The sequence below is a fragment of the Talpa occidentalis genome, unplaced genomic scaffold (genome assembly GCF_014898055.3).
Source record: "Talpa occidentalis isolate TD23 unplaced genomic scaffold, MPIMG_talOcc4v2.1 talOcc4.11, whole genome shotgun sequence".
Classification (NCBI taxonomy): Eukaryota; Metazoa; Chordata; class Mammalia; order Eulipotyphla; family Talpidae; genus Talpa; species Talpa occidentalis.
In genome coordinates, this window is record NW_023601104.1 from 19,651,951 (window position 1) to 19,665,336 (window position 13,386).

Sequence of the window (13,386 nt, forward strand, 5' to 3'; positions counted from 1 at the left end):
TACTCTATGGGAAAACTCACTTTGTAAGCCTCCAGACATGCAGTGTATTTCCTTAGGATGTGGAAAAAGCGATCCAACAGATCTGTTTCTGACTAATCCAGAAATTTGGTTTTCTTAGATTTCTCCATGCCCTAAAAGCAGCATAGTCCCAGGCTCACAGCACCAAGCATTTGAGAATAAAACCTTTCACAAAGTTAAATTTAGAATACATAGAAAGTTACATTTAGAATAGTGACTAGCATCGGATGATAAATCCTGTGATTTGCCCCAGTCTGGATTAAAGAAATTCTATCAGTCTTCTTTAAGTTGCTGTGTCCCTACACAGTTTTAAAATCTGCCCCAGGGGAGGTGGGAATCTGGACCAAGCTCCCAGTAGCCCCAGGAGGCTGCTGTGCATATTGGCTGAAATGAACAAGCACAGCATCCTTCCTGCTTGGTCTACTTTCATCCTATCTTCTAGATCACCGTTTGGTTTAATTTCAAATTAAGTACTAACGTTGAACTCTCTCCTATTTTCTTGATTTTAACTCCCATTCCAGTTCTCCTAGCTTTCCTGAGGCTCTAAAAGAAGTTAAAGCACAGATGATATAAAGTGAAGCTACTTCCCTACCTCTTGTATCCTGTCACACAAATTTAATGTACATACAAGCATACCTTGTTTAAGGTAATGTTCAGCCCATTGCAAATGTTTTTTATTTATTTATTTTTAGATTTATTTTTTATTTATGTATGCATACAAAAGCTGGGGTGCAGGCCCAGAGGTGGGGGGGGGGTCAGAGGATTTACCAGAGGCAGATTGGGGAGAAGAATAGGCGATCTACTGAAATACACTGCTGAGGGGAGCAGTGGGCAGGACAGGAGAGGTCTGCTGTGCCCTGGCTGGGGATTGCTCGCATACTACAGTGGCTGGTGATAGCTTGATAGCACTGAGACTTTAACCCCTGAGCCACGAGGGAGGCCTGCAATTTTTTTTTTTTAACTTAATATTGAATATTGACATCTCTTGGTATTCACACACACGGGTTTGCTTTTCTTTTTTTTTTTTTTTTTTCCCTTCCCTTTTGAATGTAAGTCTCTACTTTCTGAGAAATGGCGTGGCTGGTGAGGAAAGCTGTGGTAGGAGCGTGAATCCTGATTTCTATACCACATCCTCCCTTAGGGTCATTATATAACTTTGAGAAAAGCCCTTAGCCTTTTCCTGGAACTCAGAAGCTTCCTCATCCATAAGGAGAAGAAGTTTTTGGGAACACTGATGCTGAAACATGTGAACCCTCCAGTTTAAAAGCTTGTTACAGGCTGCCTGCTGCACCTCCCCCTGCAGTGACCCTTAGGGCTAATGGCTTGCGCCACGGTCCCTAGGTCCGGCTGGGCAACCAGCACGCAGGGGGAGAACAGCAAACTCCCTAGATAAGACGGAAGCCTGTTAAAAAATAACGACCCCCAGGAGCCACTACAGGAATGCTGTCCCCACGGAAACTTATCTCACCTTCTCTAGACCCACAAACTTTATTCTAATACAACTGTCTCTATAAAATCTTTTCTCTTTCTCTGTCTAAAAAGGTCATTGGTTTGCCGATTAAAAAGAACATACGAAATCTAATAACTAGGCTGATTCAAATGAAACGTCACTAAACTCTGTGTATTAATAGAACTGTTAGCTTAATAATTTCTCTCTTGTATGCTTAGCCTTGTTAGCATTAATCTTAATGATAAAAATATTACATTGTGAAAAGTAAAATTCACCCATGCTAATTAATAGTAATTTAGTGGTAGCGAGTAGTTTAAATAAAAAGTAATCACATAAGGGCCTCCCCGGTGGCGCAGCGGTTGAGCGCTGGGTTGCGATGCTGCCCGCGGCCTCTGCGGCGCCGGTTCGATCCCCGGCTGCAACCCGGCCACCGGAGGAGGGTCCCACATGGCGTGCAGACTTCTCCTGTCGCCCGCTGCTCCCCTCAGCAGTGTACTTCGGTCCTTCTGCCTGCTCTGCTCCCCGCTCTGGCTCTGGTGAATTCTCTCACCCTCCCGCGCTTCTGACTGTACCCAGTGCTTGTATAAACAAAACAAACAAACCAGCAAACAAATAAATAAAGCATGCCTCTATAAAAAAAAAAAAAAAAAAAAGTAATCACATAAAATAAAAAAAAAAAATTAATAGCCTAACTACTTAGGAATGCGCCTGGGTCCAGATGTAAATCACTGCCCTGTCAATGATAACTTCTTCACTGATGTTCGCCATTCCTATGCTTTTAGAAAACATATATATACTGGTCACCAACTCAATTTAAATTACACTCAGATTTTCACTCTTGAAGTGTGTCTGTTTGTCATTTCTTTCACCGACACCCTGACCACTCTGCACGCTTCTCTCAACCCTCAGGCGGCCTCATCGTCTACTGCTGTGCTGGTCCGGTCCGCGGCAGCTGCCCAAAGATGTCCACACACATCCTGACCCCAGAAGTTATGATTATGTTACCTTACATGGTAAAAGTGAGTTTGCAGGTATGGCTGAGTTAAAGATCCTGAGATAGATTATCCTTGATTAAAGAGGTGGGTTCAATGTAATGACATCGGTCTAGTGCAATCACCAAGGTCTTTATAAGAAGGGGGTCAGAGTCAAAGAAGGAGATGTGATGACAGAAATGAGGTTGGAGTGAAGTGGGGTCACTAGGCAAGGACCGTGGGCAGCCTCCAACACCTAGAACAGGCAAGGGATGGCGTCTCCCATACAGCCTCTGGAAGGAAAGCAGCCGTGCCCCCGTTACAGACTTCTGACCTCTAGAACTGTAAGAGAATGAATTTATGACGCTTTAAGCCATGTTTGTGGAAATGCGTACAAGAGCAACGGGAAACTAAGCTGTGACCTCAAGATTCCAAAATGTCTCAGATTCAAGCAAGGATTGATTCTGAAGCACTTACTCACGGAAGTAAGCAGAAGGCGGTAAGTGAAAATACCTGGGGAGAAGCCTGAAACTCTGGAGGACTAAGAGGTAAGGCAGGGCCACGGACTGTGAGTTTAATGTAGGCAGGTTTCTTCCTAGGCCACCTATATAAGCCATTTCCCGCAGTTAATGTTGGGCTAGGGCCTGACTTGGGGATGAGGCCCAAAGGAATGGACACAATCTGAGGGTCAGAGGGATAGGAGCTGTAGAAGTGAGGAGCTGGAGTCAGGAAAGTTCACGTTTCCTCCAAGTTTAGCCTCTAGTTTGGTTGTGCTGACTCTTTTAAGATAAGAATTCGGCCAAGTCAGGGCTAACAGAAGTTGCCCTGGAGCAGAATGACCCACTTTAAGGCGCTGCATCAAATGGGAAACTGCAGGGTTTTCCAGGAGGCAACACTTTCCATTGTAGAATCCAGAGTCCCAGGTAAAGTGAGTTCAGTTGGTTACCTTAACTTATGGCCTAAAGGTTTCCCAGAGTAGGGTGGGACGTTAGGGCCATCTATGTAAACACACAGGTCCAGGAAGAAGTTGAGAGACTAGGGCCGCCCTGGTGGCGCAGGCGGTTGAGTGTCGCACTGTGAAGCTGTCCGCAGCCTCTGCAGCGCATGTTCGATCCCGGCTGGCCAGCGGTGAGGGTTCCACATGGCGCACAGACCTCTCCTGTCGTGCCCACTGCTCCCCTCAGCAGTGTATTTTGTCAGTCTGCCTGTTCTGCTCCCCGCTCTGGCTCTAGTGAATCCACTCACCCTCCCGCTCATCTGGCCTGTACCCCGGTTCTTGTATAAATGAATAAATAAATCTTAAAAAAAAAAAAATGTTGAGAGACTAGAAGAGAGAAGAGCCTGTTGACCCAAGAGGACAGGGATTTCCTGGGGCAAGACTGGGGCAAGGTGAGGAAGTAGAGGTCAGAGGTTTGGGTGGGGGCAGATCTGAGTGGGGGGCTGGAGGGCTGTGGTGGAGTGAGGCACCAGTGAGTTACAGGATCACCCTCGTGGACTCAGAGGAGCCCAAGAATGGGACAGTGTTTAAGGTAAAAAAAACTCAGGCTTCATGCCAAAGCCCTTGAGATATGAGGGCGCAGGGCTGGGAGGTCAGGAGACAGCCTCACAGAGGAAGGTAAGAGGGATGTCAGTCAAATGACAGGAGCCGCGAAGGGACAGAGGTTTTATACAGGAGTGGAGAAGTGGTCCAGACGTGGCCAAGAGAATGAAAGGGAAGTGCCCACGTGAATGCCAGTCTTTCCAACTTGAAAATGAAAACTTATATCCAGGCAGAGATCTCTCTTTCCACTGCGGGTGCACAATCTGACCCAGGCCTCTAAGAGCACTACTACACCCTTGGCAGGACAGGGGTTCCCTGTTGAGAAGCTGCGTTTTAATTAAATCTCTGTCTTAAGCAATTTACAAAATCACAGAAAAGGCTAAAAAATACCCCAGTGGGCTATGTGCACTGCTAAGAGTTTCTGGAGAATTCCATCTCCAGAGCACAAAAACATTTTCCAAAGCGTTTAAGTGAATTTCAGGGCTGGAGTTTTAACTGCTTGATGTCGCCACTTATTAGCAAGACCTTCGCCTCTTTGTGCCTCAGTTTCCTCACCTGTAAAACACAGTAATTCCACAACTGACCTCACGGGCACCAATATCACATTTACAGCATCATCCTTATCACTAACAGAGTGCAGGAATTCGCAAAGGGAAACAGGGCAAACCTGTGTCATGCCTCCCCACCCCCATGTCCATTCTCCATCTCTGATGACAGAAACCCAGCTTTATTTGGAGATGGCAAAGTGCCCAGCTCCGTTCTCCCTTCCTCAGACTCCCTCACAGTAGCCAGAAATCTGTTAGAGAGAAAGTAGGTTTGGGGGAAAACTTTTGTTCTCCTAGTAAGAACAAGAGGTTCGTGCCTGTATTTTCCCTCATTCCTGCCCTGGATACAGAAGTGATGTTTGGAGAAGCGGCAATCATGTTACCAGCACCGGGAAAATGCCAGTGCTCCCAGAGCCATGGACAAGGAAGGAAGGGGTCCTGATGGCATAGTGGGTGGCTGAGCCAAACCTGGTGATCGCCGCCCCTTGTTCTTGTTATGGAAGAAATCACTCCCAATTTGCTTAACTACTTTATCTGGGGTTTATAGTTCATAGTCGCTGAACTATCTGAATGATACAGAGGCTCAGTGTGTCTCTTATTTAAAGGAGGTTCCTATAAAAACACAATGCTCTAGATTCAGGCCACCTGCTCCCAGCAAGCATTTTCAAAGCAAGGAATGAACTTTGCTAGAGGGCCCATTTTCCTTTTCCAAGTAGAATTTAAGGGGGTGGTATCAAATAGGAAAGGTGGAAGCATATTGTCCCCAGGGCACCCTGGGGAAGCCCTGCTCGGCACAAGGAGCTGCCTCTCCACATCTCTTCCCCAAGCCTGGCTCATCGAGGACAAACCATCTGCGGAGTAAAGGGAAGCCAATCCGCCCAGAGTCATTTACTCTGGCCATGTACTTGCTCGCTCACCACAATCACAGAGCCCGTTCTGAAGCACGGAGGTGGTCAGTCCTTAAGTCTATTCACGCTCCTTACTGCCCTTTCATGCCAATCGCACCGCATCTACCCAAAGTTTCTTAAACTGCCCTAAGTGAACTAACTGGTTGGATCTGGTAAACTCCTCGGCTTCCCTTCCCCCACCTGGCTCCGGCCCTCAAGGAAAGGGAGCAGATTAGAGAAATGAGCTTTCAAATCAGAGTCTGGCTCCTTGCAAAAAGCAAAAGTAGCAAAAGTGCCCAAAGCCACCACCATCATGGAGAATGTCCTTCTGATGAAAAACAACACTTTACTCCAGGCCGCGCCCACACGGGCTGGCAGCGAAGGGCACCGCCACGAGCTCAGTTCGCATCCTGCAGGCGGACGCCGACGGCAGCTGCTCCCGCGGTCCTGGGTCGCAGGGGCCGGCGGCCGCCGCTCCCCGCAGGCTGCTGCCGCCGCGCGCGGCCTCCGCAGGTGCCGGCAGCTCCGGGGCCCACCCGCTCGGCCCCATACCCCCCGCGGGCTCGCGATCGCCCCCCGCGCCCCACCTGGCGCCCCGCACGGGGGCCCGGCTCCCGCCCCCGGCCCCGGCCGCGCGCCGGCCTCGCCTCCCCCGCGCGCCCCCCGCGCGCAGCGCCCCCGGGCGCGCACTCACGCTCCACGTCGTGCAGCTTGGCCCGCTCCTCCTCCAGCTTGCCCTTGAGGGTCTCGGCCTCGCTCTTCAGCGACGCCAGCGTCTCGTTCTCGTGCAGCCCGTCGCCTGCCATCTTCGCGCGGGGACGCGGCGGGGAGGGAAGCGCAGAGCGGGGATGCGGCTGAGCGGGCGGAGCGAGCCGGGCTGGCCAGCGGGCCCCAAGCTGCCGCCCGCCCGCCGCCCCCCCTCCCCCCGGCGCCTCCCGCGAGCGCGCCCCGCCCTCCGGCGCTGACGGCGCCCCTCCCGCCCGCGCCCCCGCCCGGCCCGCGCGCCCGCGCCCCGCACCTGCCGCGCGCGCCCCGGCACCAGCCCCGGGCCGGGCCCGCCGGGGTCAAGCGGGAGGCCCAGGTCGTGGGGCCCGCGCGGGAGCCGAGGCGCAGAGCGCGCGTGACTCGCCGGACGCGCCCCCGTGGGGACGGGGCAGGCTGGCGTCCCCGCTGCGGACCGCCCGGCGCCTGGCCGTCTGCAGAAGTCCCGCCACTCGGTCCTGCCGGGCCCCTCTGCGCCCCCCACCCGCCTCCCCTCGCTCGGACTCCAGTCGCTCCACCTGCGCGGAGTGGGCGAGCAGGCAGGGTGCGGCAAGGAGGCCGGAGCTGCGCCACTCACACCAGCCTGACCCTGGGGGGCACTGATGCTCCCCACACGATCAACCGGAAACGGTCCTCGTTTGTTGACTTAAAGACACAAACGTGAAACTAGTTCTCGTGATTCCCGTGACTCCCGAGAAGCTCTGCAGCTTCTATGGCATTAGGAGGCCTGTGCTTGGTTTTGCTTTTCCTCTTTGGGAGAATTAAGTCCCTGACCCGGGGGCAGAGGCACGCAGAGGCCCAGACCAGGGCTTCTGGGCCCAAGTGCCCTCAGCTCACATAGAGCAGTTCTGAGGCAGCTGCCTCCACCTTAAAATGAAGGGCTGCCACAGTTCTCTCAAGGACACAGATTGAGCGACTTATGCTAGACTCAGGCACTGTGCTAAGTGCTTTACAGCAGTAACTCCTTTGATGCTCTCCCAACAGTGGACACGAGTGAGTACTATTATTCCAGTTTTACAAGTAAGCAAATGGAGGCACAAGAAGGTTAAATGATTTTCTTGGGTCACACTCCCAGGGAGAGGCAAAGATAGGATCTGGACCCAGGCAGTCTGACTCCACTCAGCTCCAAGCTTCTGGATTTCAGTGTGGAGTCCTGACCCAGGGCTTCCCCCTGTTCCCTTCTTCATGATCTTGCATGCGCCAGCGTGCAGCATGGAAGGCAGACCAAGGCTACAAATTCGAGAGCTAACACCACCAGGCAGAATTTGGGTACTGCCTCTACCCTTTATGTACCCCCTCCTGCCTTGAGGAATCCAGCTGCGCTGTCTGTCCTGGGCCCTGTCTAGCTAAGAAAAGTTAAAATTAATTGATATTAATTTATACATAGTTGTTTCAGAGGTTAGATTCTGAGCTCCTTGGTTTCCTTCTCTGGAAAATCTACTTCACATTATCACTTCATAGGGCTATTATGAGAATTAAATAAGATGTGTGAGTATTCCTCTCACCCAATTCTCCACCAGAGCAGTTGCTTATTAACTGCCAGTTCCTCTCTCTTTCCCCATCACAAGTTTATTCATCACTTATCCTCAGTATTTAGTATAATGACTGGTATAGCAAGTACTCAGTTAATGTTAGTTTATTAAATGGAGGTTTAAAATGGACTATATAAAATATATATCTATAATTAAAAAGAAAATAAGATAAATATATAAAATAATACATAAAGTATATAAATATGAATGCTTTGTATATATACGATATATAAAAGCAAAAATATTGCACCTGTTTCAGAGAGGCAAAAGGTCAAGAGCACTGGCTATATAGACCAGACTACCTGGAGGTAACTCCTGGCTGTACTGTGTGTCCTGAGGTGGTTTACTTAACTTCTCTGTTTCTCAGACTCATCTGTCAGTGGGAAATAACTCTTCCTCATAGGGTTTTTCAACAGGAGTGAGCAGTAGAGCACTGAGCGTACACGAGGCACCCAGTAGACATTCATCATTATTACTAAGGCTGTTTGATACATTTGAGTAATTCACATGAAGTAATTTAAATAATCGGTCATGGGGGACACTTATCACCAGATCATCTCAGAAGGTAAAGCTATATCCTCTCATCACCTCCTTAGGCTGCTACCTCTCCAACATCATGCGATGTGTGTGCCGGGCCCAGGATCTGCTAGGTCTGTGAAGACCTGGGGTGAGTGGCAGTTCATACTGATGTGTGCCCTTTTCTGGAGATTCTCTAAACTCCAAACATCCTCCAATGTGAAAGTCTACAATTTGGAGAGTATACCATTAGAGATGAGGTCGTATAACTGTTTCATGGCTGGGAAAGTTTGCTTCACTGCCTTCCCGTACTTTGGCATTAGGTTTTTTGTTTTTAATCCTGAAGAGAGGAAGCTGGAAATCAGAGAAGTTGAGGTGTGCTACATTTCAGCAGAGGTGGAGTTATAGCCTTGCCCCTATTCAGACCCACTGGGGTCGGATCTCCACATCTGACACACCTATCTGTATAAAAGAGAGTTGTCAGTTATTGGGTGTCTCCTCAGCCAAAGGAAGCTGTAGTTGGGAATGCCCCTGTGCTTATGGTGGAGATGGTCTCCAACAGTCACCTGAAGAATATCTCCTGGCAGGGCTTCTGACCTGGGGGTGGGGGGGACCTGTGATGCTATAGAGGATGTGATGGGTAGGTTTCTGGGCTCCTCTATCCACAGCAAAAGTTGCTTAAAACCAGAAGAGCGAGATTAAAAATAGAACCCTTCAGGATGGCGGATTTCTTTTAAAAAAAGCAGGCTTCTTTTAAAAACTGAATGTCCTCAGTTTGACAAGCTGGACTTGGCAAGTAGAAGCAGTGACTCTGAGTCCAATGTCAGGCTGTGCCATGCTACCCCAAAACCTGTGCCATATGCTGTCTGCTTGTCATTTGCTTTACAGAAATACTTGCTTAAAATGTTATCACTGCTGGGGTTACAATGGGACCACAAAGGAATACTGCCTTTTTTCCTTCAGTTGCATAAAACTTAAAAGTCATCTTTCCTCTCTTTGATGCATGGTTTTAAAATGTGTTGACAATTGGGGGGTTTCCTGTGGGGCTTTAGAGGAAGATTGCTTTACCACTTTTGCCTCCTGGAGGCTCCACTCAGACATACCATGTATACTGCTTTGCAAATCCTCTGAGATAGACGTGATTGCCACGGCTGCAGTGATACTGCAGGCACTTTTGCTGCAAGGTCTGCAGGCTATGCATCGCCACCTGTGGTGAGGATTGTTTCACGTACTTAAAAGAATGCGATGATCTGTGTTTGGTCCCTAGCCCTAGCTGAAGATGGAGGCCCAAGGAGCACTTTTCTGTGAGCTTACTTATGCTCACATCTGAGGCCCTGCAATGGTTGCATTTTCAATAAAGCTGTTCCTAGCCAGTAGGGGGCCTTGAGAACACTGCTTCGGGCTGTTAGTTTGTCAGAGTTGCTTGTCAAACAGACTAAGTGAAGACAGAAGAAAAGAACAGTAGCCCTAAAATAATAATAACTGAAACACTCTGGATAATATTTAAACACTTCATCAAATGAACTCATGGGTTCTGCAGCACCCCGTCTGTCACAGGACCCTCACATCTGACATCACGTTAGACATCACAAAGACAGTAACTAAAATTTTAAAACTGGCACTTACAATTTCTGCACATTTTGAACAATAGCTGAGCTGTTGAGATTTCTTAAAAACTGGTCTCAGAGCTCTTTGTTTGAAACATTTATCACAGGAGCCAAATACATTAACTAGAAAAGTCTGATCACACATCTTTTACCCAAGATGAACCTGAAAAAGAAGAAAAGGATACATGTGCGAAAAAGTAACAGAAGCAATTTTTTAGAACTTATCTTCCTTTTATCATGGTAGTTGCTCAGATCTTTACATGTGGGATACCTAATATGCAGTTCACATTGTACCCTTTATTTACTATGGCATGTGGGCCAACACCAACTCACTTATCAGCAAGAAAGTCTCAGACAACAGGTCAATTGAACCTTCTGTTTTGGCATCTGGCAGACAGGTCAGACTTGATCTGTGTTGCACAAAATCTACCCTGTGGGGCTTCACAACAGAAAGTGTTGTGGCAATAGATTCCTTAATTTGAAACAACAATAAAAACTTGCTCCTCCTCCAAAACTTTTAGAGCAAAGACAAGAGTCAAAAAATGGCAGACTCCAACCAGTGCATGAGGCCAAGAAAATGTGGTATTGGCTTCCTGCAAGGAAGACGTCCTACCTATTAAACACGTGACAGTCACAGAACCCAGGTGCCTCCTGTTCACCCAAAGTCAACAGGCCCAGGCCTGTTGGGCCACAGAAGGAAGGACAACCTTGAGGAAGCAAAACCATCTAGTGGCTAAAGGTGCTGACTCTGGTCAATCAGATCCAGGCCCCACTACTTAGGCAAGTCACTTGACTTCTCTGAATCTCTGCTAATCCATCAAATGAGGATCTTGAAATCTACCATCGCATGGTGACTAGAGGAATTGTAATATGGGCAGGGGGATGAGGCTGAAAATACAAGAAAAACAGAGTCTATGCCCGCAGTTCAGATAAGATGCTGTGAAGGCCTGAACTGAAGTCATGCAGGGGATTGGGTTTAGACCACACTTACAAAGGAGGAGGAGGAGCTGGACATGGCAGTGTGTGCGGATGAGGAGAGAGAGGTCTATGATGACTTGTAGGTTTCTGTTTGAGAGGCTGAGGGATTGTGGTGGCATTGCTGGAGATGGGGCCAAGGAGGTTAAGGTGGGAAGGAAGTTGTTATCTTAGTTATGCCAATTCTACAGGTGTCCCATAGTGCCATATCAAATTTCAAAGAACCCCCTGAGTCTAGCTATTTGAGGTTTGAACATTTCAAATTTAAGAGGGATTTATATTGGGGGGAGGTGGCAATGGGATATCTTTGAAGGGGAATGTCTACCATGCAGAGGTCACAATGGCTGCAAAGAGAAGGGGCAGCTCATGGACTGAGTTGGGCTTCTACAGTAGAGGGGCGGCTGGGGTACTTTTTTTTTTAAAGATTCATTTTTTTATTTATGCATACAAGAACTGGGGTGTAGGTCAGAGGTACAAGGGGGAGGTATGAGGATTCACCAGAGTGAGGAGCAGAACAGGTGGATCTACTGAAATCTACTGCTGAGGGGAGCAGTGGGTAAGACAGGAGAGGTCTGCTGTGCCATGTGGGTAGCTCCCTATGTGGGTGGCTCCCTGGCCAGGGATCAACTCATGCCACAGTGACTGGTGATAACTTGACAGCTCTGAGACTTTAACCCCTGTGCCACCAGGGAGGCCCTGGTGTATTTCTTGAGAGCTCTAATTGACAAGGAGTGGAGGGCAGTCTGTTAGGGATGAAAGCTCAAAAGGGAACCAGCTGCTGACCACACTGAGCACTCGAGCCTGGCCTGGCACTGTCACCCTGTGAGGTAGACAGCACATCGTGTTATTTTTTTTTTTTTTTTTTTAATTTATTTTTTTTTTATTTTTTTTTTATTTTTTTATAGAGGCATGTTTTTATTTATTTATTTATTATATTTTGTTTGTTTTGTTTATACATGCACTGGGTACAGTCAGAAGCGCGGGAGGGTGAGAGAATTCACCAGAGCCAGAGCGGGGAGCAGAGCAGGCAGAAGGGCTGAAGTACACTGCTGAGGGGAGCAGCGGGTGGCAGGAGAGGTCTGCGCACCATGTGGGATCCTCCTCCGGTGGCCGGGGAGCAGCCGGGGATCGAACCGGCGCCGCAGAGGCCGCGGGCAGCTTCGCAACCCAGCGCTCAACCGCTGCGCCACCGGGGAGGCCCCACATCGTGTTATTGCTGTGAAAATACCATGGGCCAAAACAAGATCAAAATTGATGATGGAGACTGAATCTGTATGTTGTGGGACTCTATAGCCCTTTCCATAGAGCTGGTACTATCAAGCTGCTCTACTTCGTCATCATGAGTGAGTTAAACCCATCAGAGCCTGGCCCAGTGGAGGGGGGTGATAATGTTGTCCCCCACTGTCCAAGCCTGCCGAGGCAGCCAGTCACAAGGTCATGCTGAGGATTCAAATAATAGCATTAGAAAGGTGAGCCTAGGGCTTCTCAGCCAGGGAGCGGTGTCATTCAGGCAGATTATTTCAGCATTTGTGCTTCCAGAAATAGGTCAGAGAGAGAATGTGCAGCAGGAAAAGGAGCTAGGTTAAGTGACTGTTATGTTCAGGGAAGAGGAGATGAGCTCTCCAGAGTAGCAGTGTCAAGCCTGGAAGGCATGAGGAACCCAAGGAACCAAGCAGAGTAGGAACAGAAGATTACCTGGGCATTGTGAGAGATCCAGAAAATGACATGAAACAATAAGTGCCAATATTCCAAATCTGGATAGAGACAATATTTTCCTTCTCAGACTGAATTTTCTTTTTTTCAAATTATGAGCTATAATATTCATTATAAATAATTAAAAACAGAAGGACATGAAGAAGGAAAATAGATCATCACCTGCATGTGCTATATCAACAAATAACTATCTCTGCATTTCTCTAGTATCTTTGTAAGGATATATGTGTATACTTTAAAAAATAGGAATTATATACCACATACAATTTTGAACTTCAGTTTTTTGCTAGTAGTATTTTCAGCATCATGTGATTTTGCATGTTCCTGGAAAACACCACTTTTTAATGAGGACCACAAGTTTTGAATCCTATCCACCTTAAGTCATACCACAATTCAGATTTGGCTGGTTAAACATAAACAAGCTACAAACTAAATTTGAAAGATTATAGTATTTTTAAAAACTATTAATGTTGTACTTATTCACGGTAGAAATTTTGTAAAAATCAAAAAGGCCTAAGGAAGAAGTAATCACCGGTAGCTCCACAGCCCCCTTTACATTTTGGTGTATGCAATAACAGATTTTTAAGACAATTGGGACCATACTGTTTACATGTACTGTTTGGAATTTTATATCCTGATGTTTTTCTTTTAGTACTTATATCACTGGGTAAATTTAATTTTAGCACATTCTATTACACCTATTGGCAATAATCCTTTTTATGAGGGAAAATTTCACAGCTAGAACAAATGAGCATTTTTGACAAGAAAAGGATAAGTCTGGGGAATTATATCTCAATAAAATTGCTTTTTTTTTCACTAAGCAAAAGACTTAGACCCACATTTCATAAACACAGATATCCATATGGTCAA

The 13,386-nt window shown here is 47.7% G+C and overlaps 1 protein-coding gene across 1 annotated transcript in view; it reads right to left on the reverse strand.

Annotated features, from left to right (window-relative positions):
- The window catches only part of GNB5 (G protein subunit beta 5), a 38,488-nt gene extending 32,211 nt beyond the window's left edge, over positions 1-6,277 (reverse strand). Inside the window, exon 1 of the mRNA XM_037502501.2 lies at positions 6,106-6,277. Coding sequence (XP_037358398.1) covers positions 6,106-6,217 — 112 coding nt within the window. The 5' untranslated portion in view covers positions 6,218-6,277. The remainder of the gene's footprint in view (positions 1-6,105) is intronic.
- Positions 6,278-13,386: the final 7,109 nt, after the last annotated feature.